Genomic DNA, 26,925 nt, shown 5'->3' on the forward strand with positions numbered 1-26,925 from the left:
AAAAGACATGGTTGGTGAACATTTAGAAAAGGAGATAATTACAAAGAGTTAGCATGGCTTCATTAAAAACAAGTCATGTTGATTGCTCAAGTTTACACAGCTAGTGTTTAAGGGGATTTCTAAGTTTTCCTGACTCACAGATCAGTACTTAACCACAATTTCTATGCCATGCTGCATATGGGGGAAAAAATAAGCAAACAATGGGTCAATTTCTAACCTAGAGGAATGAGTTATTCACTTTTAAAGTAATGAAAATTAAGCAAGTTTAGTCATTAAGATTATAAAATGGTTCTAAAAACAACTGGTTATGCCAGACTAACCTTATTTCCTTTGTTGATAGGATTAATAAATTGGCAGTTGAAGGAAATGCTGTGGGATTAGCTAGACTATAATGAAGCTTTGATAAAGCATTTTATACTGTTCTTATCTGGAAGATGGAGAGAAATGGATTCAACTGGGGTCTGCATTTGGCTCTGTGGTGTGTAACATTATTATCAATGACTTGGATTAAGGCAAAGTTGGCTCATCAGATCTGCAGATGACTCAAAGATAGGAGGGATAGCTAACACATTGGATGACTGAGTTAAGGTCTAAAAGAATTGCAATAGGCTACAGCAAATTCAGCAGGGTTAAATAAATGTAAAATATTGCACCTACAAACAAAAATCAACTTCCAAAGTACAAGATGAGAGTAGTTATTCTGAAAACAAAGAAAGGGTTTGGTTTCAGAGAATAGCTCAATTTGAATCAATAGTGATGTAAAGATAAAAAAAGCTAATGGGATCTTGGGTTGTCAGAAAAACAACTAGAGCTATTGAAAAGTGGAAGGGGTTACCTAAAGAGATAGTAGGTTCCCCTTCCCTGAAAGTTTTCAAGTAAAGGTTATGGTATATAGTACATAAGTCCTGTATCAGAAAGACCTGAATTCAAATCTGGCTTCAGATGTTGACTGTGGAGTTCCCTGTCCTTTAGCTTCTTAAACTGTAAAATGAGGATAATAACAGCAACTATATCCCAGGGTTGTTGTGAGTTTCAAATGAGAAAACATATTGAAAGATCTTTGCAACCTTGAGGCATAAATCAATACTAGCTATGATGATGACAATGATGATGATGATGATGATGTTATAGTAGATATTACTTCCGTATATCTGCTGGAACGTGAGGTCCTTCGTAACTCTCAACTTCTATGATTTTGTTCAGTTCTGAGTAACATAAGTTTGAAAGGACATTAATAAGCTGGAAAACAACTACAGTGGTCAACCAGGATGGTGAAAGACTTCAAGTCTATGCCATGCTGTTGTTGTTGTGTTCATCCTTAGTTTTCAAAGAAGACCATGACATCAGAGAAATGATGATATGACTTGTGCTTGACTTTGTTTTGAGTAAGGGAGGGCTGTCCAAGGTCACCAGCCTCACTTTCTCCTCCTGAGCCATCTGGATCCAGTGACCAGATATTCATCAGGGACTGGAGATGGCCCAGGATGCAATGGGAGACCTTGGCCTTTTTAGGCTAGGCTTTTTCACCTACTCACTTAGAGGGAGGTAATGCCCATTGAATGAATAGGCCTCTTTAAGTCAGGGAATGGTTCTTTTAATGACTCAAAGAAAAAATTAGCTAAATCAAACTGGTAGGGAAAGAGACTCCCATGCCATGTGAGGACTGATAGAAGGAAATGGGTTTAACTTGGAAAAAAAAAATAGAAGACTCAGATGCAAAATTATGGCCATCTTCACATTTTTTTTGAAGAATTATTTTGTTGAAGAATTTTGAAGAATGATTTTGTTGTTCATTCTCTCTGACTCAAGAAGGAAGGATCAAAGGGTAGAAGTTTCAATAAGGCAATTTAAAGGTAAACATCAAGAAAAAAACTTTCAAAAATTTAGGGCTGTCTCAAAGTGAAATGACTTGTTTTAGGAGGTAGTAGGGTCTTTTTACTGGAGGTCTTTAAAGCAGAAGCTTGAAATAGTCACTTGCTGGGTATGCTATTGATTCTTTTCAGGAATAGGTTGTACTGAGAGGTCCCTTTCAACTGTAAAATTCTGTGATTCCACGATATATAAACAGTTGCAAAAATAAGGAAGTCAAATGACCAGGGTTGTGATCCAGGACTAGATATCAGGGGAGAAATCAAGGTTCAATATCTGGATTTCATCTCCATAGGGATGATGACTGAACCACACAGATGTGATAAGATCACTGAGAGAGAATATACAGAGAGAAGAGAGCTGAGGATAAAATCTTAGGGTACAACAGGAAGACCATGAACAGTGATATAGCAAAGAAGACTGAGTAGGGACCATGGGAAGGAGAGCAATATCCCAAAAGAGAGAATATCACAAAAACCCAAAGAAGAAAGAATATTCAGGAGGAGAGTAATCAGTAGTGTTAAAAGCAACAAAATTCAGAAGTATAAGGACTGAGAAAAGGCCACTGGATTTGACAATTAAGAGATTATGAATAATTTCAGAGAAAATATTTTCAGCTAAATGATAACATCAGAAGCCAAACTGTAAGAGATTGATAAGTGAGAGGAGAAGCAGAGAAAATGACTACAGAGGAATATTTCTTGAAGCTTAGCTGCAAAAGGGAAGGGATGCAGAAAAACAGCCTAATGTAGTAGTAGAGTTTATTAAAAAAAAGTATGACAACACATAGGCAAAAAAAGCAGTTAAAAAACTGATGCCACTGCTAACTGTTTTTTCGAATTGTATTTTGAAAATATCAATTTTATAAAACAAATATTTATGAAACACTTAGTATGTGGGAGAGCCAGCATGGCACAGTGGATAGAGAGTTGAGCTGAAAGCCAGGGGGCCCTGGATTCACGTCCCATCTCTTGGAAAAGAGCTTGATCCACTACTCTCTATCAATGGTGACTTAGTTCAGATCAGAGGTCCAGTCCTTTACCCTACTGTGTTCAAAGTCCTGAGCCAGGTATTATGGGGGAATGCAAAGATGTATAAGACATCATCTGGGTACTCAAGGAGATTAGTCAAATGGGGAAAATAAATCATATGAGAGATATACAGTGTTCTGTATGCTATAACTATAAACAAAAGAGCTCAGAAGAGAGAGCTGATATAGTACAACTGACAAAGACTTAACAGGCTAGGCTTCCTAAGGGGCTTTGATGGTTTTCAGTGGGGTCATTTGTTAACAGGAAGGACTGAAGCCTTAGATTCCTAGGCACTGCTGGTGAACTGATTTAGGCAGTGGGGAACCTACTGAGCAACTCTATAATATCATAAGTGGATGGCAGCTTCTCTTGCTTGTCCATAAGACAGTCCTTGGGGAATGTCAAGAGGCTAAGTGACAGTGATAAGAGTTAACATTTCATGATCTGCCAAAGGGTGAATATCACTTGGACCAATGTTTCCAAAGGGTAATGAGGGAGTGAAAGGCCAATCAAGAGTCAGTATAACTTATGTGTACAGAATTTGTACATTTGAGCTCAAGGAAGAGAGCCTTAAGAGGCAGACTCTTCCACAAAACCTTGACAGTATTTTTTAAGAGTTGTTCTTCTATTGGAAGGAGCTAAGAAGATATTATCTGTGGTGAGGAAAGAGTACAGGATGAGGTTGTCATTAGTAGCAAATGGAGACCAGGATGGTGAGGGGACTGAAGACCATGCTGCACAAGGACTGGCTGAAGGAAGTAGGGATGTTCAGAAGAGATTGTGTAAGGGAAATATGACCTGGGTCATCAAGTATTTGAAGCAATGGGATGGGGAAAAGGGATTAGACTTGTTCTGCTTGGTTGGTCCTAGAAGGCAGAATTAGGAGCAATGAGTAGAAGCTTCAAGAAGCAGGTTTAAGTCTGATGCAAGGAACATCTTTCTAATAATGACTGTCCAAAAAGGAAATGGGTTGTCTTGGAAAGAAGTGGCTTACCTGGAATGTTACTGAGGGATAACTGGCCCTAGTTAGGTTTGACTGATGTCACCTTGGAGCTTTCTTTTAGATATGATGACATGTGATTCTATGTTATCTTGGGGAAAGAATGTATATGTATAGAGGCAGAGAAGGGTTAGAAAAGGCTTCATTAAGGAGTTAATATCTGAGGTATTCCTTGAAGAATGGGTGTAGTATCCTCTCAGTGGGGCAGCTAAGTGGCACAGTCAATAAATGGCCAGCCCTGGAGTAAGGAGGACCTAAGTTCAAATCCAGCCTTAGACATTTATTAGTTGTATGACCCTGAGCAAATCACTTAACCTTTTTTGCCTCAGTTTCTTCATCTGTAGAATAAGCTGGAGAAGAAAATAGCAAACCACTCCAGTATCTTTGCCAAGAAAACCCCAAATGGGGGCACAAAGAGTCAGACATGACTGAATAGCAACAACAATCCTTTTGATAGTCTATTTAAAAAAAAAATTACAAATGGATTCTAAATGTATTTTCTTAAAATATCTAAAAACACTAAAAATTTAAATATCAGTTGTGCTAACACACTATTTATTAGTATCTTATTTATTAGTATTATTAATAGTAATCAAACTATCTGCTTCTTAGGAATATTCTTTAAATGACCATAATCTGATGTTTAATAAATAAAAAATCTTCCTGAAACACCATTAACAAAATGGGAACATTTATCTTAACTTGCTTTGAAGTCTGAATTCATTCTCCATCTTTGCTTTTCTCATTTTCACCTTATCCCTGATTGTATAAGACATGTCTTCTTTTAATTAACATTTATTACTTCCTTTTTCATCCATTTCCCCCTTTTACTGCTTGTTGCTAAGATTATGTCTAACAAAGATATATATTATCTTTGAACATTTTTTACTTTGTATCATTTCCCTTCCTTCCTTTTTCCCCACATCAAGATTGACCCACATTGAACTTTATTCTTTCTTGTAGATCTTCCTTTTTATAAAAGCACAGTTCTTGCACTGCCATTCCTTTGATCATTTTTCAACCGTCCATGACTATTTAGTTTCTTTTTTTTCTATTCCCTACCATGTTTCACTTAAACACTAATGGACAGGATGGATCTTCCCCTTTGTGATTCTCTTTTTTATTCTTTGCTTTTTTGTCTCTTCTCTTTTATTTGTATTTAGGGACCTTAGAAACAGACCAATGCATGAAATTTAGCTTTCCTTACCTTTTTTTCCTTTGATTTCTTCAGCTTAGTTTCTTTTTGGTATCATCAGTATCTGCAATTACTTTCTTACACTCTAGCTTTACCTTAGGTATTAATAACTGACATTTATAGAGAGCTTTAAGATTTGCAAAGCACATTATAAACATTATCTCATTTGAGTTTCACAACAACCCTCTGAGGTAAAGAAGAAAGAGGACTATAGGGGTATTTCTGCTCAGAACTAGGCCCATAGGCCTAGAGAGATTAAGTGGCTAGTCCATGAATCCACAACTAGTCATTAAAGGAGAAGGGATTTAAACTTGGGTCCTCCTAACTCTTTCCATACCTTCCATACACATGCCATATTTCTTGGCTATGACATTCTTTGTGGTGTAAGCTTTAAAAACCATCCTCCTCTTCTTCAACTATTAATTTAATTTTTATCTAATTTTTTTTATTGAGTTATAGTCTATTTTACCCAATTACTTTTCATCTAGTAGGAAAAAAGTCTTAATGCTAGAAAAGCTTAAATCATTTTTCCCTTTGTATGTTTTTAGATTCTTTTACACAGTCTTGGTAATAGTGAGTTATTTATGAAATAGTAGTATTTTTTAAAGTATTAAAAGAGGTCTTGCTTGTTTATTTTTTTGGGGAATATAGAGTAACATATAATTTAACTGAATATTTATTCATTAGAAAACACAATTAAAATGCCAAACTAAGAAACTAAGAGACATGATTCATTCAACTGATAAATATTTGAGTATTACTATAGACAAGGTACTGCTATGTAAAGCACTAAAGAGAACACAAAATACATATTTAAAAAATTGTCCTGGCCTTGATGGAGTCTCAAGTCTACTGGAGGGTGGTCAATAATTATAATGCAGGAAACTGTGATAACTGATAAAAAGAACTAACGTGTATATAACACTAACATTTGAGAAATGCTCTGCATAATCTCATTTCCTCTTCATAATAGCCTTTTGAGGGAGGTGCTATTTTTAATCAACCCACTTTTTAGATAGTGAAACTGAGGCTCAGAGAATTTGTTTCTTGTCCAGGATCATGCAGTTATTAAGTATCTGAAGCAGGATTTGAAGCATGATACTAATTCCACTATCGTATTCATGCTTTCATTATGGAGAAAGAATATAAAATTGTAGTAACAGACGTTATGAATTGCTATAGGGTCACGTAGGTGGCACAGTGAATAGAGGACTCATCTACCTAAGTTCAAATCTGGCCTGAAATACTTACTAGTTGTGTGACCCTGGCCAAGTCACTTCACCCTGTCTGCCTCAGTTTCTTCATCTATAAAATGAGCTGGAGAAGGAAATGGCAAACCACTCCAGTATTTTTGCCAAGAAAACCTCAAATGGGGTCACAGAGAGTTGGACATGACTAAAATGACTGAACAACAACAAATGAGCGGTTACAAGAACTTTGTTGAGGGAAGCAGGAGATAAAATTGAAAAAGTGTAGGGGTCCCAAGTGTGAGTCCTAAATGTCAACTTTAGTCTAAATGTCAGTTTAGACTTTTCCTTACTCTGAGCAGATATCATTATTTCTATTTTTAGTCTAAAATCAGGCTAATTTTCCCTTTGGGGTTTTAAGTGACATAAAATATACTTAGGAAAGTAGATTATTTAAGTTCTTGTATAGGGGAGACATTCTCCCCATACTCAAAGATATCTATTGAGGACTTCCCTCCAAAAAAATGGAGAATCAGACTGAAAATTGAAAGAGGAAATTAACTAAAATTCAAAAAAAAAAAAAAAAAAAAAAGGAAAAAAAATCTCCTAAATTGTAGGTGATGATCTTTTCTGTTAAAGATTGGGGTTGGATCTGCCAGCTCCTCTTCTTAAAGCCTTACCTTTAAGACCCTGTGCTTAAAGTCTAGGGGAGATACCATGAGGAGGTGAGACATGAGACCCATAACTTCTTTTTACAGGTAGAGAGACATCTGCTTACATTTGCTTTCTTTTTTCTTTTCTTTTCTTTTGGTACTTAACGGATCTCTTTCAAGTTGTAAGGAATACTCCTTTACTCTGAATTCTGGGATTTTAGTGAAGTTCCTATTCCAAAGCTGTATCCATGTCCCTTCTGATTTTTTAGGCTTTCTATCTAGAAAGAATTCACTTATCTGGATGGATATTAATATATGTAGCCTGTCGTTATACAGCATCTTGCCTAGTTTTATCAGTGTGATGCATTAGGGCAGATCATGAAGACTGGCAAAGGGAGGAGGAATCAGAAAATTCAGAGCAGATATTATCTTTTTGCCTTTCTTTGAATCCCCAGTGCTTAGCACAGTGTCTGGTATGCAGAAGGTGTTTAATACATGTTTGTTGACTGGACCTGAAGTGTCTGAATTAAAGGCCAGTCTGGACATTGGACATAGTTTTGTCTCTACAATGATAACTTTGGAAAAAAATTTAATCTGTTTTGGTTTCACTTTCGTCACGTTAGATGACTTCTGAGATCCCTTCCAGCTATAAATCTCAAAACCTAGGCTCCTTTATTTCCTATGCTGCCAATGAAAACCTGACAGGTGGCAACTCTACTCTTTTCAGGTCTAATGAAAATCAAATATAATATCTCAGGCAAACAGATTGCACTCAGATAGAACTAATTTATTTTGCTGTCTTTAACAAATCTCCTTATGAAGTAGCATATGTCTCGATTCACAACTGGCTGCACCTGATTCCATATTCATAAAGCATCTTAAATATTCCAGGCCCATATAAATAAACACAATGGTAAAACAAGTTGTTTTTTTTTCTAAAAGGTTATAACTAGAGGTTTCCATTCATTCTCCTTCATTATACTTATCTAAACCCTTTGTCATGACATAACTTAAGAAGTATTTTGCCTAATATAAAACACATTGAGAATCACATTGAGAATCCCTAAAGCATTTATTAAGAGTTACTAGTAAAAGCCAATTTTACTCTAGTATATAGTCCAGAAATTCAGAAAAGACAACAGATTATAAAAACATTCATACAAACAGGTGGCATGTAAAATACTAGCTTAGGTGAAGAAACAAAGACAGGTGACTAAGGAGAGGAAAGCAATATTTTAGTCAGACATTAAACATCTGCATCATATTTTGGCATATGTGTTAACATTCAGGAGCTTTCCTTGAAGCTACAATGTGTTTTCTTATGGTAAGTAACAGATTGCTTCATTTCACTGGAAGGAAAGTTATCCAAATTATACTTAGAGGATGATAATCTGTTATGACCCAGAAAGGGAACCGAGCCTGTTCCCTGAAGACATTATCTAATGAATTTTAAAAAAAGGCCAACAAAATTCTGGACATCAACCGGGAGAGTACTCAAAGGAAAAAGAATAGATAGCATTATTCTAGCTTTTAAAAACTGAGTATCAATAGCTGAAGTACTGTATGTACTTCTTATTATAATATCTTAGGCGAAAGAGACAGAGAAACCTGAGAGGAGCTAACTGAAATGATCATTTCTGAATCCTAAATGCCAAGCACAATACCTTATATAATAGTAAGACACTCAATAAATGTTTTTTGAATTGAATCAAGGAGACAATGGGCTCTGTCGTGAGGAAATATGAAAATAATTAGGATTCTTCATTTTGGAAAGACAAAGGCTAGCTGAAAATTACAAAGGAATTCTTTTAAAACCTCCAGGGGCTAATGTGTTCTGCATAAGGTTCAAATTTCTCTGTGTGACTTTCAGGTTCCTATATAATCTAGGGCCACATCACCTTTTGGGCCTCATTCATTTCATTTCCCTCCACAGACCTTATACTCCAGGCAATCTAGAGTACTTTTTACCTATGGAACATTCCTTGAACTCTGTTCTCAAAGCCTGGGGGAGGAGGTTGACAGTGTGAAGTGTCACTGTAACTGGAGATGCTGGATACGAATCCTACCTTCGAAATATGTATGACCTTGGGCATTTAATAGCCCTGGGCCTCAGTTTCCTCATCTGTGAAATGAAGGTGTTGGACTAGGTGGCCTCTAATATAGTCTCTTCCAGTTCTAGACTTATAAGCCTATGAATGCCCCCATCCCGCCCAATGCTCTGCCTCTGGAATTCACATGCATCTTTTAAAGCCTGACTCCATCTTGTCTCTTCCACTATGAAATCTTACCTAACCCTCCTTGGATCTCTATAGCATTTTGTTTTAAGACCCTCTAATGTCCTGATGTATACCATATTGTGTATTAGTTAATTTTTGTGCATGTTCTCACAGTACTAGATATAAAAGATTGTACAATGATTCATTGATAGGTACTGCTGCCAATCATACTTATCAAATGCAGAGACATTTTAATAACTGGTTTATTATATGTTTGGAACGTAGTCCCATGGTACATGAGAACTAACGGCTCGACCAATGCTTTCAGCCATCTTTTATTGGTTTTAGTTACCGGTCTGGATGGATACAATGGGATTTTGCAGAGGGCAGAAGGGGAAAGTAAAGATTTACACGTCAAATAACAGATAGCAGAGGGGGAAGATCTACATCAGGTAAAATAATAAACATCAGCAAATACTAGAGGATTTAACTGGAATTTGCACACTAACCATTAATGCTAGAGTTACAGCTAGTGACAGAAAGTGCTCATTATAAGTAAATACAGTTAATAAAGCTGAGCCAGAAATACTTTTTTCACTAACCGGTTAATCACCTGAGCTAAGATTTGATGTCTCAACTAAATACTGCAAACTCCAGATAGTGATGTGACCTGCTGTCTGAATCCAATGGCAGAGATACTAAAACTTTCTTATGACAGCTTGAAGAGGATAGACACTGTCTTGTCTAAATTCCTTACCTTTCTGTAAATTCTGGACACAGAATTTGATAAATATTTGTTGAACTGAATTGAATAAAAGGTCAGGCAAGGGTAACATGAATTTGTTCCCCAAATCGTAGTATAATCTTAAAGATAAAAAGATGTAATTTTAGAACAAAGAAAAAGAAGGTACATCTTGAGCTCTCAGAAGTTTTTGATGTGTGTGTGTGTGTATGTGTGTGTGTGTGTGTGCGTGTGTTCTCTGCTCGTTCATCTCTATGCTCTGTCTTAGTGACCACGATGACTTCAATGAATCTAACATCATCTCTGCAGATGATTCCCAAATCTACATACTAAACTGTCTTATCTCACCATAACTTCTACTCTGTATTTCCAACACCCTTTACCTAGATTTCTCAAAGTCTGTATGCCCAACACAGAATCTGTTCAATCCAAAATCATCAGCTACTTCCAAACTTTCCCCCATTTCCTAACATTGTATTGCTTTTTTCAAAAATAAATTTGTATTCATACTTTCTATTTTTACATCATCTATAGTTCTCAACGTTTGCAGTTCTTTTGAGGACTTTTTGTTTGTATCCTTTGACAACTTTAAGGCTTTTGGCCTTAAATACTTCTGTTAATTGCCTGTATACCTTGGATATAAGAGTCTTATCTTGGATATTTAATTAAATATTCTTATCAGTTGACCTGTTCTTTTGCGTTAAATTTGTTCATGCAAAAACTCTTCAATTTCATTGATTCATTCATGTTTGATTAAGAAGTCACTCCTTAACCACAGTTGTGAAAAGTACCTGATTTGGTTTTCTATGTCTTCTTTTGCAGTATGTTTTTATTATTCAGGTCACATGGTCATTTTGAGTTGTGTAACATTGTGTAAGATGTTGGTACAGATATATAGTTTCTGTCAAATTAATTTCCCAGTATTCTTGTCAAATAGAGAACTCTTTAATAAGTCATTTATGCTTTAGAGTTTATCAAATACTTAGCTACTGAGTTCAATTTTTTTTTCAAATTCTTCCTTTTTTATCCTGTTTCATTGGTCTATTTTTCTATTTTAACAATAATATTGGCTAACATTTATATGTGCCAGGAACTGTACTAAGGGTTTTACATTTACTATCTCATTTCATCCTCAGAAAAACCTTCAGAGGGAGGTACTATTACTGCCTCCATTTTACAAATGAGGAAACTGAGGCAAACAGAGGTGAAATGACTCACCCAGAGTCACAAAGCTCGTTAGTATCTGAGACTGGATTTGAACTTAGGTCTTCCTGACTCCAGGACAGGCAATCTGTCTACTGTGCCACCTAGCTGCCTTCAGTACCAAATAGTTTTGATGATCGCTATTTTATAATATAGTTTGAAGTCTGGAAATGCTCTCTCCTCTTTGTTCTGATTTTCTTCCATTCTTTCACTTGATGTTCTTGATATTTTGTTCCTCCAAATAAATTTTGTTATTATTTTGTCTAATTCTATAAAATATCCACTGGTAGTTTTGAGTGATATAACACTAAAACTGTTCATTAATTTTGGTTAATACTGTTATTTTAATTATATTTGCACAGTGCAACCATAAGCACTGAATATTCCTCTAGTTATTTAAGTTGGGTTTTTTAATTTCTTTAAGGAAAATTTTGCAATTCCCACAGCCCTTAAATTCCTGTGAAAAATGACTCTCAACAGGTTTTAGGGCAGCGGAAGCCACAGAACGATGGAGTGGAGGAGATTTCCAGCCCAGAGTGACCTGGAAGGCCAACGGGAAAGGTCTGTTGCAAGGGACACAGAGTAGAGCCCAGCCCAGCCTTGGCCACCCAGCATGGGGAGGAGCAGAACCAGAGCAGGCCTCAGGGGTGGAATCCCCAGTGGCAGCAGTTCTCAGACGGCTCAATACACAGTAGACAAAGACAATTCAAAGGTCAGCGAGAGAGCTTTTTCACCACTGTGACAAGGGAGCAGGGTCCTCTCCTAGTCCTGACCCCAGGTGGCAGTGGCAGCAGCAGCAGGGGGCAGCAGCTGCCATGGAGGTGGCTGTGGAAGGTAGCAGCAGCTTCCATTGTTGAAGCCCTTAGCATAAAGCCCCTGGGGGAACTGAGTAGCTGATCTGAATCTTAGCACTGAGCAGGGTCTCAGGGCGTGGTGGAACTAGAGGCCCCTGAGGAGTAAACTCCTCTCTCTTGATTGTACCACCTTGGAGGAACTGAGAACTTACAGATACCCAGAGTATACCCTACTCTTGACAAAGGACCAAAAGTCAAGTGACTGGCTGGAAAAATGCCCAAAAAAAGGAAAAAAAATAAGACTATAGGAGGTTACTTTCTTGGTGAACAGGTACTTTTTCCCATCCTTTTGGATGAGGAGGAACAATGCTTACCATCAGGGGAAGATATAAAAGTCAAGGCTTCTGCTTTCCAAATACACAAAATTAATATGCAATGGGCTCAGGCCATGGAAGAGCTCAAAAAGGATTTTGAAAATCAAGTAAGACAGGTGGAAAAAAAAATTGGGAAAAGAAATCAGAGTGATGCAAGAAAATCATGAAAAGCAAGCTGTTGCTTGCTAAAGGAGACCCAAAAACATACTGAAGAAAATAACATCTTTAAAAATGGGCTAACTCAACTGACAAAAGAGGTCCAAAAAGCCAATGAGGAGAAAAATGCTTTAAAAAGCAGAATTAGCCAAATGGAAAAGGAGGTTCAAAAGCTCACTGAAGAAAATAGTTCTTACAAAATTAGAATGTAACTGATAAAAGCTAATGACTTTATGAGAAACCAAGAAATTATACAACAAAACCAAAAGAATAAAAAAATGGAACATAATGTGCAATATCTCATTGGAAAAACAACTGACCTGGAAAATAGATCCAAAAGAGACAGTTTAAAAATTACGGGACTACTTAAAAGCAAGATTTAAAAAAAAACAGCCTAGACATCATCTTTCATGAAATTATCAAGGAAAACTGCCCTGATATTCTAGAACCAGAGGGCAAAATAAATATTGAAAGAATCCACAGATCACCTCTTGAAAGAGATCCAAAAAGAGAAACTCTTAGGAACTTTGTAGCCAAATTGCAGAGTTCCCAGGTCAAGGAGAAAATATAGCAAGCAGCTGGAAAGAAGCAATTCAAGTATTGTGGAAATACAATCAGGATAACACAAGATCTAGCATCTTCTACATTAGGGGATTGAAGGACATGGAATATGATATTTCAGAAGTCAAAGGAACTAGGATTAAAACCAAGAATCACCTACCCAGCAAAACTGAGTATAATACTTCAGGGGAAAAAATGGCCATTCAATGAAATAGAGGATTTTTAAGCATTCTTGATGAAAAGACCAGAGCTGAAAAGAAAATTTGAATTTCCAAAACAAGAATCAAGACAAGCATGATAAGGTAAACAGGAAAGAGAAATCACAAGGGACTTTCTAAAGTTGAACTGTTTACATTCCTACATGGAAAGATAATATTTGTAACTCCTGAAACTTTTCCCAGAATCTGGGTAGTTGGAGGGATTACACACACACACACACACACACGCAGAGACAGAGAGCACAGGGTGAATCGAATAGGAAGGGATCATATCTAAAAAAATAAATAAGATTAAGGGGTAAGAGAGGAATATATTGGGAAGAGAAAGGGAGAAACTGAATGGGGCAAATTATCTCTCATAAAAGAGGCAAGAAAAAGCTTTTTCAATGGAGGGGAAAAGGAGGGAGGTGAGAGGGAAAAAGTGAGTGATGCTTACTCTCATCACATTTGGCTCCAGGAAGAAACAACATGCACACTCTATTTGGTATGCAAACCTATCTTACACTACAGGAAAATAGGGGAGAAGGGGATAAGCAGAGTGGGGGGAGATGATGGAAGGGAGGGCAAATGGGAGAAGGGAGCAATTAGAAGTAAACACTCATGGGGAGGGACAAGGTCAAAAGAGAGAATAGAAGAAATGGGGGGCAGAATAGGATGGAGGGAAATATAGTTAGTCTTAAACAACATGACTATTATGGAAGTCATCTGCAAAACAACACATATATAAGCCTATATTGAATTGCTTGCCTTCTCATTAAGGATGGGGAGGGAGGAAGGAAGAGAAGTTGGAACTTAAAAGTTTTAGGAACAAATGTTGAGAGCTGTTTTTGTGTACAACTGGGAAATAATACAGGTAATGGAGTACAGAAATTTATCTTGCCCTACAGGACAAGAGAGAAGATAGGTATAAGGGAAGGGAGGGGTGTTAGAAGGGAAAGCAGATTGGTGGAAGGGATAATCAGAATGCAAGGTATTTTGGGGTAGGGGGAAAAGAGAGATGGGGAGAAAATTTGGAACTCAAAATTTTGTGGAAATGAATGTTGAAACAAAATAAAAAAAAATTTAAAATAAATAAATAAATGAGCTTGTCTCTATTAAAAAAAAAGAAAATTTTGCAATTGTATTATTATACGTGTTGTGCTTGCTTTTTAAAGACTGTCTCCCAGATAATTTATATATTTTACAGCTATTGTGAATGGTACTTCCCTTTCTTTTATTGCCTCCTGGATTTTGTTATAGCTATATAGAAATGCTGTTGGCTTCTGTGGGTTTTATAACCTGTTATTTTACTGAAGTCATTAATTGTCTCTATTAGTTTCTTTACTTATTCCCTAGGATTTTCTAAGTAAACTATCATTTCATCAGCAAATAGGCAAGGTTTTATCTCCTCTTTGCCTATCCTTATGCCTTTAATTTCTTATGCTTATCTTATTACTGTTGTTGGTATTTCTCAAACTATGAGAAAGGATTAGAAAGGAAAATCATTGATTTACTTCTGTATTTGTTGGAAAAGCTTCTAATATTTCCTCATTGCATTATGTGCCAGCTTTTGCTTTTTAATTCAGTATACTACAAAAAAAAAGACCCTTCCATGCCTATACTTTGTAAGGTTTTTAGCATAAAAGATTGTTGTACTTTGCCAAAGGCTTTTTCTGCATCTCTTGTTATCCTCATGTGAATCTGAATTTGTCACTTTTGGTAGTCCTAAAAAATTAAAAATTAACTTCAATTATGAATAAAGCCCAGCAAAGTGAGAGGAAGAAAGACAAAGAAATCATTCCATAATTTTCTTCTTTTGAAATATTTTATAGCAAAATGAATATAGTGAACGTAATGAAATATACACACTTTAATTGTATCTACTATTTCCTAGCCTCCCCTAAAGTCCTATTTCCTGTTCTTCACTGGGGTATGGGTTCTCAAAGGATAAGCCAGTGGAAAGTAGCTCTGAAAGATCTAGAAAGCTTCAAATATGGACTCAGTAATGGGCTGTGAAGAGCACACTAGCTAAATATAGCTGGGCATTTACCTAAATGCACCAGGAGATTGGTCTCTAGGTACAGATTGTTTTTTCCTGAGAGCAATTGATGAGGATCATTCAGTAACGTATAGAAGGGCTGCAGTCTTTGTTGGGAGGAGATTCTGCACCGGGAAATGATTCACTTAAAGAATCCTTTGATGTGTATTTCAGGCCCCTCACTTTTACGGTTAGGTCCTCTGTTCTTCAGGACACTGCCAGAGTAATTTTCCTACTGCATAAATTGAATCATATCCTTCTTGCTTGGGAACTTTTAGTAGCTCCTATTACAAAGCAAATGAAACATAAACTCATTCTTCTGGCATCCAAGGTCTTCCACAATGTGGCAGCTCCAATTTACTTGTCTAGCCTGGTCTTACATTACTGGCCTTCACTCATTCTTTGTTCCAACCAAACTGGACTTCCTGCCCTTTGCCAATTTTGTCTTATGCCCTCTGTATATATATCATCCTCTGCCAATGGAAGGGACTCTCCTCACATTCCTCTACCTGGTGAAATTTTGCGCCTGGCACATAAGAAGTGTTAAATGTTTATTACTTTTCCTTCCCTTCACCCTTTCCACTCCAATCCTGTTCATTTACTATATTTTAATTTGCATTATATACATGAGCAGATCTTGATCTTTCAGCAACTCAGTTGACCCATCTGTAACATCGTAAGATTTGTACTCTCTACCCCATGAGGTTGTGAGAAAAGTACTCTGAAAATCTTCAAGCACTATATACAAGTGAATCATGATCATTAAAATATCTCCTCTGCTAGATTGTGGGCTCCTAGAGAGTACAGACTTTCATATCACATGTTTAAGAAATGTTTGTTGAAGTAGAGAAAATGGTCACTGAGGTAATGACTAATAATTATTAAACAAGATGTATAGAAATACTCAGACACATTCTCCAAATATCTACAGATGATAAATCACAACAAAAAGACCAGAATTGTCAGACCTTGTTAAGGCATTATTAATTTTATTCATTTTCCGTTATCTATTATAGGTATCTCTTTAGACACTTCAAATATAGAAATCTAGCATCCTGCCCAATAATAAATCAACATTAGAACATTTTTAGAAAGAAATAACTAGATAGGAAAAATGTTTGGGAAAACAAATTAGTTAAATATGTGGTTGCTAATGAAATGAAACCGTGACTCCTTCATTAACCTTGTTCATTAAATTGACTCTTTAGCAGAGCCAATTTAAAATGTTTAGGAGCTTGAATTGCTATTATTGAAATTAGCATTTTTGCAGGCAGCACACAATGAATGGTGTTTTGAAAAAATAAAGGCACTATGAGAAGCAAATTCTTTAAAAATATTAATTGTTACACAACTTTTAAGATACAATTATTTATATATCAACATAATTTTAATCAACTGATTAAAATTTGCATTTTATTTTTCAAATAAGGCAAATAATTTTTAAAACTTTAAGCACTATATTTTAAGGTCTCTGCAAAGCTTTGCTTCTAGGTATTAATATTAAAATAAAATACTTAAATGCATACATTCACCCCAAAATATTGTATTGTTTTTATTTTATGTGAAATAGAAGTATTCTATTCCAGAATAACCTGTCATAAAATTCACCAAATGTGTCAATTAATTACAAATATTTATTAGATGTTTACTACTTATAAGGCATTGTACTCAACACTGGGGACACAAAGAAAAAGCAAAAACATTCCTTGCTCTCAAGAAGCTTGTACTTTATTTGCCCCTGTTGTATTTATACATGAAAATGAATGGTATTTAAACACCATTAAAAAATAAAACTACACATTTTTTTTTGCAAAGTTATAAGGACAGAAATACATAACACTGAAATCTACTATCTAAGGAAGGGAAGTTATTGAAATAGATTCCATTTTTTAAAAAAGAGAATATAATTCCAAAGTAAGTCAATGATATGGCATAGAGAAAAGAGTCCAGGAGCCCAAAAGAATAGTTTCTAGTCTGAGATCTGCCAGTTATTAGCTGTGCAATCCTAGGTAAATTACTTAATCTCTATTAACCTGAGCTTTCTCATCTGTAAGTTGAGTCCCCTTCCAGATCCAAAACTATGATTTTATAACATATTTTTTAAATTAGAAGAGTTCCTAAGGAGATCTGGCTTACTATTTGAAGAAATTAAATTAATTCTATAGCATTTTATAATTAATTCTATTCTGTAATTGATCCTATTTTGTGTGACTGCTCAAGCCACATTTCTTTGTTTCTTTGCCTATGAGCTAAGTTTAGAAGTTTGAGTCTCCTGCTAATCACTGTTCTATTTTTGCCTCAAGGAAATCTGTTATCCTTGAGGGATGCAGGTAGACATCAGAGAGTCTGGTCTAGCATCTTTACAGCACCAAACTATCCTTCAAGGATGTCTGATTTGTTATCCAAAGGAGTCTCTATTTAGCCTTGAAAAGGGATTCCAACAATGAATATTTCTCAGTCACAAGAGGGAAGGAGGGGGTTGTTGTTAGCTCCACATTCCCAATTTTCAGCCAATCATGTTGTCTTTACCCCCATGACGCTGCCAGCCTTGTAACCAACTGAATTATTTTCCCTACCTTCCTCTGTTCTTTGTTCTCATGTACTCCCCCAAACCATATGAAGGTTAGTAAGCTCTACCTCAGGGTATTGGTCATTAAAAGAGGCCACTGACCCAATTTATTGGTTTCTGCTACACTAACTAATAAATTGATCAAGCTCAGACTACTGTCTCTCACTTTACCTTAATTTTCAAATGTTAATTATTTCTATTTGTTGCCAAAGAAGAAATGATAAAAACTTCCAGGACATGTAGCCTCTCTATCAGATATTGCGATGAAGATGATGAAAGCCATGTTATAGTCAACAGACACTAAAGATTTTGGAAGAGTAGATTTTCAGGTAAGGTCTAACAGTCTAATATTTTATAAGGGATGTTGGTCCAGGAGGAATGGGTAGGTGTCAAGAATGAAGTATAAGACACACATTCAGAAATCATTTTGATGATGGAGAAGAGGTTGACATGTCGGCACAGGGAACTCACTGATGAACCCAAATTTTAAGATATGTTTAAGAAGAGGTTCTAAAACAGATTCAAAACTATCTCAGACAGTGGTATTCAGGGCAGGAAACAATGAGAAGGGAAACGATGAGTAGGTGACATTGACTACATGGATTCCAGGAGGTTTTTTTCTTTGTGTCCATGGAAGTTGTAAAAATGAATCAATAATTCTCTTTTTTCAGCTTTCAGCCCCCAGCCAGTGGGTTGTTGTTCTCCCTCCTCCCAAAGAAAACAAAACAACAACCCTTTCTATTCTCCAAATTTATCCTTCTAGACACTGCCTGCTACATTTGTTCAATAACACAGATCAGAAATGCAATGTTTATCCTAGGTGTTGACTTAGGAAAAAAAATAACGGCAAGGTAAACAAACTTTTTAAGGAAGAGATAAGCCTTGAATACTCTGAAGTAAGGCTTTGGGAGGAGGGAAGGGGTCTAAAGAGAGATGTGAAAGGAGGATCTGCCCACATGCCCCATTCTTGGAGTCTGATGCTGATAATCTCCTGGCTCCACATACTTGTTTCCAGCTTCTTGCTGTCTCTGACTCTGTTCATTGCTCTTTCTGCCCCATTCCATACTGTTCCTCTGTTTCTTATACCATGATCCCTTAGAATGGGAGGGGCAAGTTCCATCAGTCACAAGGTCAAGGCAGACTTCCTAGGAAACTGAGAAAGAAAATCATAGGGATCTTTCTGCCCCCAAACAGCAGGCATCTTCAGCATTGGGATCTCCTGGGAAATGTCAAGGAGCAACGCATGTATCATTGGAGGAAACATCATTGTTTTCATCACTGCAGAACCCCTGGAAATAAGGTCCTCAACTCTCCAGCCATTTAAGTTGGTATGTCTTGGGGTTAAACCAATGAACTGTTATGGAAAACTGCCTGTTTGCCATATCTGTGTGTTTCATTAGAAACTCAAGCAGTGGAGGCTTATGAGTAAGTATCTAATTATAGTAAGCTTCTTGACTTTTCCCTCTCTATCTTATTTTATAGGCATCATTGATTCTGTAACTAACTAGAAAAGCTAAGTTGTAACTACTATAACTTAGAATAATCCATGATATTATTCAAAATTATAATCATATTTAATCATATTGTTAGTTTTCAAATTTCACGTGCTCCTTTCATATTTTATTGAATGACAGAATCAAATAATCAAAAAGTGTTAGTGCGGTTTTAAACTACTAAAAGCTTTTAAGCTATTAAAGTTTAAAACTGCATAAGACTTTTGTGAGTATACACGTTTGTCATATTACACTGATTCACTTGAAAAGTTAATGTAGAATTTTAAAAAAAACCTAATATTTGTAAACTGCCCCAGAAGATAATGGTAGCAAAAAGTTATCACGTTAAGAAGGTATTTAAGTCACTAATTTTTACTTAAACTGACTTCTTACAAAATGAAAATAATAGAAGCATTTCTCACTTTAAAATGAGGTGCATTTCAGCAAAGATAGTTGTAAAGTAAAAGCTTATCACAGTTTCTACTGACTTCTGTTACAAAACCAAAGTTATTCTACCATAGAAACAAATTTCTCAGAATGGCTTAATTTTGAACCTTGGGGTCAGTAGGAGTTATAAAGGTGATTATTCTCATACCAGGATGCTGGAATTCATCAGCAACATTGTGACTTATGGGAATGATCTCCAGAGCTTCTAGGCCTTACCAAAATCTATGGTGTTCTTGTTTCTCTCTTTCAAGACAGCTCATAGAAGCTTGTGTCCACAGAAACAAAATAGTAAAATTGGAAGGGACCCTGGGGATCATCTAGTCACTTACATATGACTAATAAATGATATACTCTGTCTAAAAATGTGTTTGATTCAAGTTATTAGATTAGATAAAATAATTCAAAATTTTATCAAGGACAAAATCGCTTACATCAAATTTACTTAAAAGGGGAGATATGAGGAATGCCACTTTGGTGAAGACCACTGTTTAATTTATGTATTTTTTGCCTTGCTAATCTTCCACATCATTCCTTATTTTAAATCCAGCTATTAATTTAATTAAGTTTTGCTACCTTGAGATATTACATTATCTTCTAACCAAATTACCTTGTAGTTTCTAGCAGTGGCATTAGCTATCTCAATATGCAGCACAGATATTCTTGTAGTGCAAAAGATAGTGAGAGGTGAAACAATGTGGGCATATTATTGAACAAAAACGCGCCTACAACGTGATTCCTTTTTCCATTCTGGAAAAGGAGACACAACACCTTAGATCAATCATCAGGGTAAAAAAAAAACCAGATGAACAATGGCAGCTATTTCTGCTTTTATAAATAATCAGGCTCCTATACCTCTACTGCAGTATGAATAATTGTATTTACAGACAGCACATATGAAGGATAAAGCTATGATTTCCACTCTTTGAAGGAATGTCGCTTAACTCATTCAGCTTTAGAGCTTAGCTAGGGTGCATTATAGTGCAGCAGTAAATTAAATTTAAAATTTGTCATTTTCTATACTTAGCCTGTTAAAGGTAATAGGCTTTCAAATAATGAACACAGACAGAATGAGAAACTACCTTATTACTTTAAAACGAATGATTGCATTTGAATAACTAAAAAAAATACCCACCTCTAAACTCTACACTAGTTTCCACCAAAAAATAAATTTTTAGAAGTAATAGTTTCTATTTGTTGTACTGCTGAGTTGTTTTAATTGTGTTTGACTCTTCATGACCCGTTGGGGTTTCTTTTGGCAAAGATACTAGAGGGGTTTGCCATTTCCTTCTCCAGCTCCTTTTTTAGATGAGGAAACTGAGGCAAACAGGGTTAAGTGACTTGCCCAGGGTCACACAGCTAAAAAGTATCTGAAGCCAAATTTGAACTCAGGTCTCCTCCTGACTCCAGGGCTGGTTCTCTACCCATTGCACCATCTAGCATAAATTGAAAGACAAGCGCCAATCAGCTTTTTGCTGAAAACACAGCTTGCTTTCTTAGAGAAAAAGTGTTACAAGTTCTTGAGAATCTGACAATACCAAACTATCTAATAGATAACATTTGTACAGTGCCAGGTGCTGTGCTAAGCACTTTACAATTATTACCTGATTTGAGACTCACATCAACCCTGTGAGGTAGGTGCTATTATAATGTCTATTTTACAGATCAGTAAACTGAGGTAAACAGAAGTGAAGTGACTTGTCCAGAGTCACACAGCTATTAAGTATTGAGGCTCCACTTGAACTCAGGTCTTCTAAGCTCCAGGCCTGGTATTCCATCTGTACCACCGAGCTGTCCTGTTAACTATTTTCTTTAGTTAAGACTTGTTAGATTGTTAGGAATTTTCCCACTAACTGTATATGTTGGATTTTGCTCAGGTAACTGACCCACAAAAGGCAAAATGAAGCTATGGTAGTAAAACTTGGAATCCTGTTACATTTAATTGTAAAACAACTTTGTTGATGGTTGAATAGAATAAAGACCATCCATCAACATTGTGGCTTAAAATATAACTATCTGGGTGACAAGTCACTTCAGCTTTCCAGGTCTCAGTTTCCTCATCTGTAAAATAATGACTAATATCTAACTCACTGAGTAATTGTAAAACTCAAGTGAAATAATTTGTGTACATCTATTTTGTTATCATACAGCACCATGCAAATGTTAATTATCTTTAATATCAGATAATCTTTGATCCTCTTATAATTACCAAAAAATGGAACCAAGGGAAGATCAGTAACTACTGACATAGTCCTACTTTCTCATATATTTAAAAGTTTTATGAGAATAAACTACATATGTATCCAGATCATAGGAGAAAATATGCAGCAGGTTTTCACAAGCAATATTCCACAGTACTACATATCTTTACCATTATACAGTTGACTAAAAGTCTAAAGCAAATCACAAGATTCTATTATCCTTATTGTTTTTAGACTATAAAAAAGCATTTGATTTAGTAGATTTAGAAGGTGCCTTCAAGGCTTTCATTCAACCAGGTATAACCCTAAATTCATGCTCTAAAATTATAAAAGATTCCTTGTATTCTTGTCCCTGAAACAACATATTTTTAATATGAATATCTTTCCAGTATTCTATGACAGCTAGTCATGAAGCATTAGAGCATCTGAAAAAACTGAAAATTATTATCACTCTTCTGTATGACAACAATGGAGAGACATGTGGTGAGTTTGAGTTAGCTGCACCATATCAGAAATGAGGTGGAGGAGGAGAGTAAATGATGAGATAAAAAAGGTATGAATGAAAAAGAAGATGGATTGGTCACATGGGCAGAATGAGGAATAAACAACGGCTGTTGGGCTCCACTGATATTCTTAAAATGTTAAGGCATATTGGGTGGATTCCTCACAGAAAATTTATAGGACACAGACAAGAGTCCCACAGGATGGGGAGGTTTGGATGGCTTGTGATCCATATCACTGGAGGGAATAGCCACATTGATAAAATCACAAATCCATCTGAATACTTTTGAGAATATAAGGTTCCTTCTAGTTCTTCAAATGCATGCTTCTATGATAACAGCTGACATTTACATATGCTTTACAGGTTATAAAATACTTCTCTCACAATTCAAACTAACTTTTTTAAAAAACAGAGGCATATTCTGAAAATGTTGTAGCTTTAAAAAGCAGAATACAGTTAATTAGTCATCACAAAATAACCTAGATGCTTCTTATCACTAACAATCCTGTGAATAAATAAAACTCTTTGTGATGAGAAGAGATGATTCAAATCAAAAGAATCTTATATAAATACTCCTCCATAGTCAATGGGAAAGTATTTTTTTTGTTATTAGCATCAACAAAAATAGAAATAATGAAGCTGAGAGGAGGGATAGGCTTCAGGAAAGATAACTAGTTCAGTTCTGCATATGTTGAATTTGAGGTGCCTGAAGGACATCCAGGTAGAGAATCCAGCAGGTAGTTGTAAAAGCAAAAATGGAACTAGGGATATTGACTGATGCTGAAAATAAAGATTTGGAAGCACAGAGGTTATTATTAAAACCAAAGGAGAAGATGACATCAATCATGAGCCAGTGAAGTAAGATGATATGTACCACGGATTAGGTAAACCAGGCACTGTTCAAAACAGAATGCCTGCAGAAAATCTAGATCCATTGTCTGAGATGGGTGGGAAGTCTAGTTGCCTGGCAGAGATTCAGGAATCTATACGAGCTTAGGAAAACTAAGTAAAACACTGTAAGAGAGAGAACTTTATCCCACTTAATTTGATTATCAAAGCTTCAGTCTTTTTATTGCAACGGCTTACATTCCTTATCCACAGGTTGACCATGGGCAGGGTCTACCAAATTTTCTTAGGATCCACCTGCCCTGATGGACCATGTATTTAAAAATATACATGAGAGCTCTAAATGAGAGGATATAGAGTGAAAAGAAGAGGAATGAGGACTGAACCTTGGGCAGCATCTACACTTAGAGAGGAGAAGGAGAAAGATGAACAACAGGTTGGGGTAGAATCAGAAGAGGGAAGGAGCTGGGAAGGCAAGGAACAGGAGAGGATTCATGAGAATGGCGTAGTCAGTAGTATGAAATGTAGAAATGTAGAAAGGTCAAGAAAGATGAAGACTGAGGAAAGGACACTGGATTTCATAATTAGTAAGTGATTTCTTTTTTTTTTGAAAAGAACGATTTCAATTGAGTGGTGAGAAGAGAAGCCATATTAAAATGATGGTAGAGAAAGAGGAAGCAATGGTTGTAGACTATTACTAGGCTAGTTGTGAATGGAAGAAGAGATATGGGATAGCAGCAGGTACACCAGCTCTGGAGTCAATGGAGACCTGGGTTCAAATCCTGTCTCTGACCCTTACAAACCTATGTGAATTTGGACAAGTCACAACTTTTCTGAGTGTCATCTATAAAGTGAGAGAGTTGGCTAGATGGTCCCTAAGGTCCCTTCCTGCCCTAAGATATGTGATCCTATAATAGTTGGAGTGAACAGGAAGGCCAAGGCAAGGAGAACTGAGGTGAGGATATAATACAGGCCCGCACAACTTGCAGCCTACAGGTCATTTACCACCTTTGTGTGGTTTGCAGCACCAAAGGATTTCTGCTACATACAAAGGATGTTTTCCTCTACATTTCTCAGGGACCACAAGAAAATCCTTTGGCAGCAGGCAGCAGCCTGAAGGCTACAAGCAGCAGGACAGCCACAATTTGTGCAGGCCTGATATAATAGATTAATCAAGCCCCAGGAAGGGATGGTATCAAGTATATAAATGTAGGGGTTAGACTTTGCAAAAACCCAAAAATAGGATCGAGGACTTAAGGAAAGGAAGGGAGAATGAATAAAGACCTATATGTTTTACAATGAAAGGGAAAGGAGGGGAGGTGGGGTGGAGGGACCTCATAAAAGATAGCTTCTGTTAATAATGGTACTATTAAAATAGAAAGAGGGGCAACTGGGTGGTGCAGTGGGTAGAACAGCTCTGGAGTAAGGAAGGCCTGAGTTCAAATATGACCTCAGATACTTACTAGCTGTGTGATCCTGGGCAAGTGCCTTAACCTCAATTGCCTCCAACCTCCCCCTGCTCCCTCTGCTACCCCTTCCCACAAACCAAAACAGGATCAGGCAAGCCTGGCAAAAGATCTGGTCTGGGGAGAACAGTGGGTTTACCTATTTTTCTGGAGGGGCAAGTTCAGGTATACTCCATCCTCAATGAAGCCTTCCTGATATCTCTAGGTGGAAGGGATCTCTCTCAAATACCCTTAAAACATTTCATTTGAACTATTCCTTGACCCTCACTACACTGTACTTTGCATCTTATCCCCCTCTATTAGAGCACAAGTTCCAAGAGGACAACTACTGCTATTTTTTTTTATCTCTGTATCTCCAGGGTCTCACACAGTACCATCTACATAATAGGCTCGTGATAATGTTTTTCAAGTTTTACAAATGATATGGTCAAAGTGAGACTGACCTGACAGTAGAAATTCAAAGACATTAACAACTTTTCTTTACAGTGTTCAGTTTTGAATAGACTAATGAACCAGGAATATTCTAGGTCAAGAGCCAACATACTTTTTGTCATACAAGGGAGTGTTATCATATACATCTTATTAAGGATGCTCTACACAAACAACCTCTCCAGTGATCTCTTTTCAATGACGTTCTTATGCAGTTTTCAACAGCATAAAGATAAAGAAAGTTCATAACCTGGGCAAAATTCCACCTCTTTTAGTAAATTCATAACTGGAACCCGTTAAGACCAGTTGAGCCAACTGATCCATCTGTATTATACTTGAACATCTGCCAGTTATCACATTTTTCCTGGAGCAGACTCAAACAGATTTAAAATTTTGTTTTTCAGTACAGAGAAAGTTAACAGAAAATACTTAAAAAGGTTTTACGGTAATGTGTAACATGCTAAGGGATCACTTGGGATAAAAGGCTTGGTGTTAATGTTAATACTGTATAAGCTTTCATGCTAATAATGTGGCAAAGAGGGCCAAAAAAGCACTGGGAGAGATGAATGCTATCTAAAACTTAATGGTCTTGTAGGTCAAATAAGGTTGACTCCCAGTCATAGAGGGTTTGATTATCTAGTCTTTGAATCATTCAGGTTTCTACTTTTCCTTATTTCTCTTTTTTGACTTTGTAGACTATTTCACTATTCATTAGCAGTTTCATCAAATGTAGGTCAGGGGAAATTAAAGGAATCACAGAATTGAATTTTAAAGCTGGACAGGTTACCTTAGAAATCATCTGCTCCAAATGTATTATTTTGCAGATGAGGGCATTTGCTCAAGGTCAGGTGGTTACTAAGAATAAAGCTAGGACAGATTCCCGAGGTCGGATTCCCAGAGAAGTACTCTTTCTATTACCCCTGAGTTGGGAATTAGTATTAGAAAGGAAGGGAGAAAGGAGACAAGCATTTATTAAGTACTACTATTAGCTCATCTGAGCCTCACAACAACTCTGCAAGGGAGGTACTATTATTATCCCCATTTCAGGGGATACTGAGGCAGAAAGAGGTTATGACTTTTCCAGGTTCACCAAGAAGTTATAAGTGCCTGAAGCCTGATTCTAATTTTGGTCTTCCAGTCTCCAGGCCAAGTGCTCAATCTGCTCTGCTGCAAAGACAGAACAATAGCCAGCCCTAGGAAATAGGTTGCTAGGATGGAAATGATGAGAACCTTGGGAGAAAGTGAATCTTAGAATTTATGATGAATCAACGAAAAGCTGGGCTGAGGAGAGGCACCCTAGATCTTGGAAGAGAAAATTTCAAAGGGTTCAGGTTCTCATAAACTAAATAAAATTCTACAGGGAAGTTAGACATGGAGAGATGCAAAGCTCTCAAGAATGAAGTTCTAAAGACAAAAAAGACACAATTGCAATGTGGAGAAGAACAAAAAAGGAATTGTCTAAAGAAACGGATATGGGGGGAGGAGCCAAGATGGCAGAGTAGAAAGATACACATATGCTAGCTCCAAACCCACAGCCCATAAAATACCTGTAAAGAAGAACTCCCAACAAATTCTGGAGCAGCAGAAGCCACAGAAAAATGGAGTGGAGGAGATTTCTGTTCCAGAGAGACCTGAAAAACTGACACGAAAGGTCTGTCGCACACAGAACCTGGAGCAGAGCCCAGCCCTGCCTTGGCTGTGTGGCACCGAGAGGAGAATTTCCGAGCAGGCTTCAGGGACAGAATCTCCAGCGGCCGCC

At 36.6% G+C, this 26,925-nt stretch overlaps 1 protein-coding gene across 13 annotated transcripts in view; it reads right to left on the reverse strand.

The window, feature by feature from the left end:
• The window catches only part of EFCAB11 (EF-hand calcium binding domain 11), a 159,264-nt gene that overhangs the window by 64,751 nt on the left and 67,588 nt on the right, over window positions 1–26,925 (reverse strand). Inside the window, exon 7 of one of the 13 annotated variants that reach the window (XM_072622843.1) lies at window positions 1,933–18,938. The exons of the other annotated variants lie outside the window; for them this stretch is intronic. Coding sequence (XP_072478944.1) covers window positions 18,917–18,938 — 22 coding nt within the window. The 3' untranslated portion in view covers window positions 1,933–18,916. Of the gene's footprint in view, window positions 1–1,932; window positions 18,939–26,925 lie in introns of those variants that run through there. 13 annotated transcript variants of the gene reach the window in all.

This window comes from Notamacropus eugenii, chromosome 7 (genome assembly GCF_028372415.1).
Source record: "Notamacropus eugenii isolate mMacEug1 chromosome 7, mMacEug1.pri_v2, whole genome shotgun sequence".
In the NCBI taxonomy this organism is placed as follows: domain Eukaryota; kingdom Metazoa; phylum Chordata; class Mammalia; order Diprotodontia; family Macropodidae; genus Notamacropus; species Notamacropus eugenii.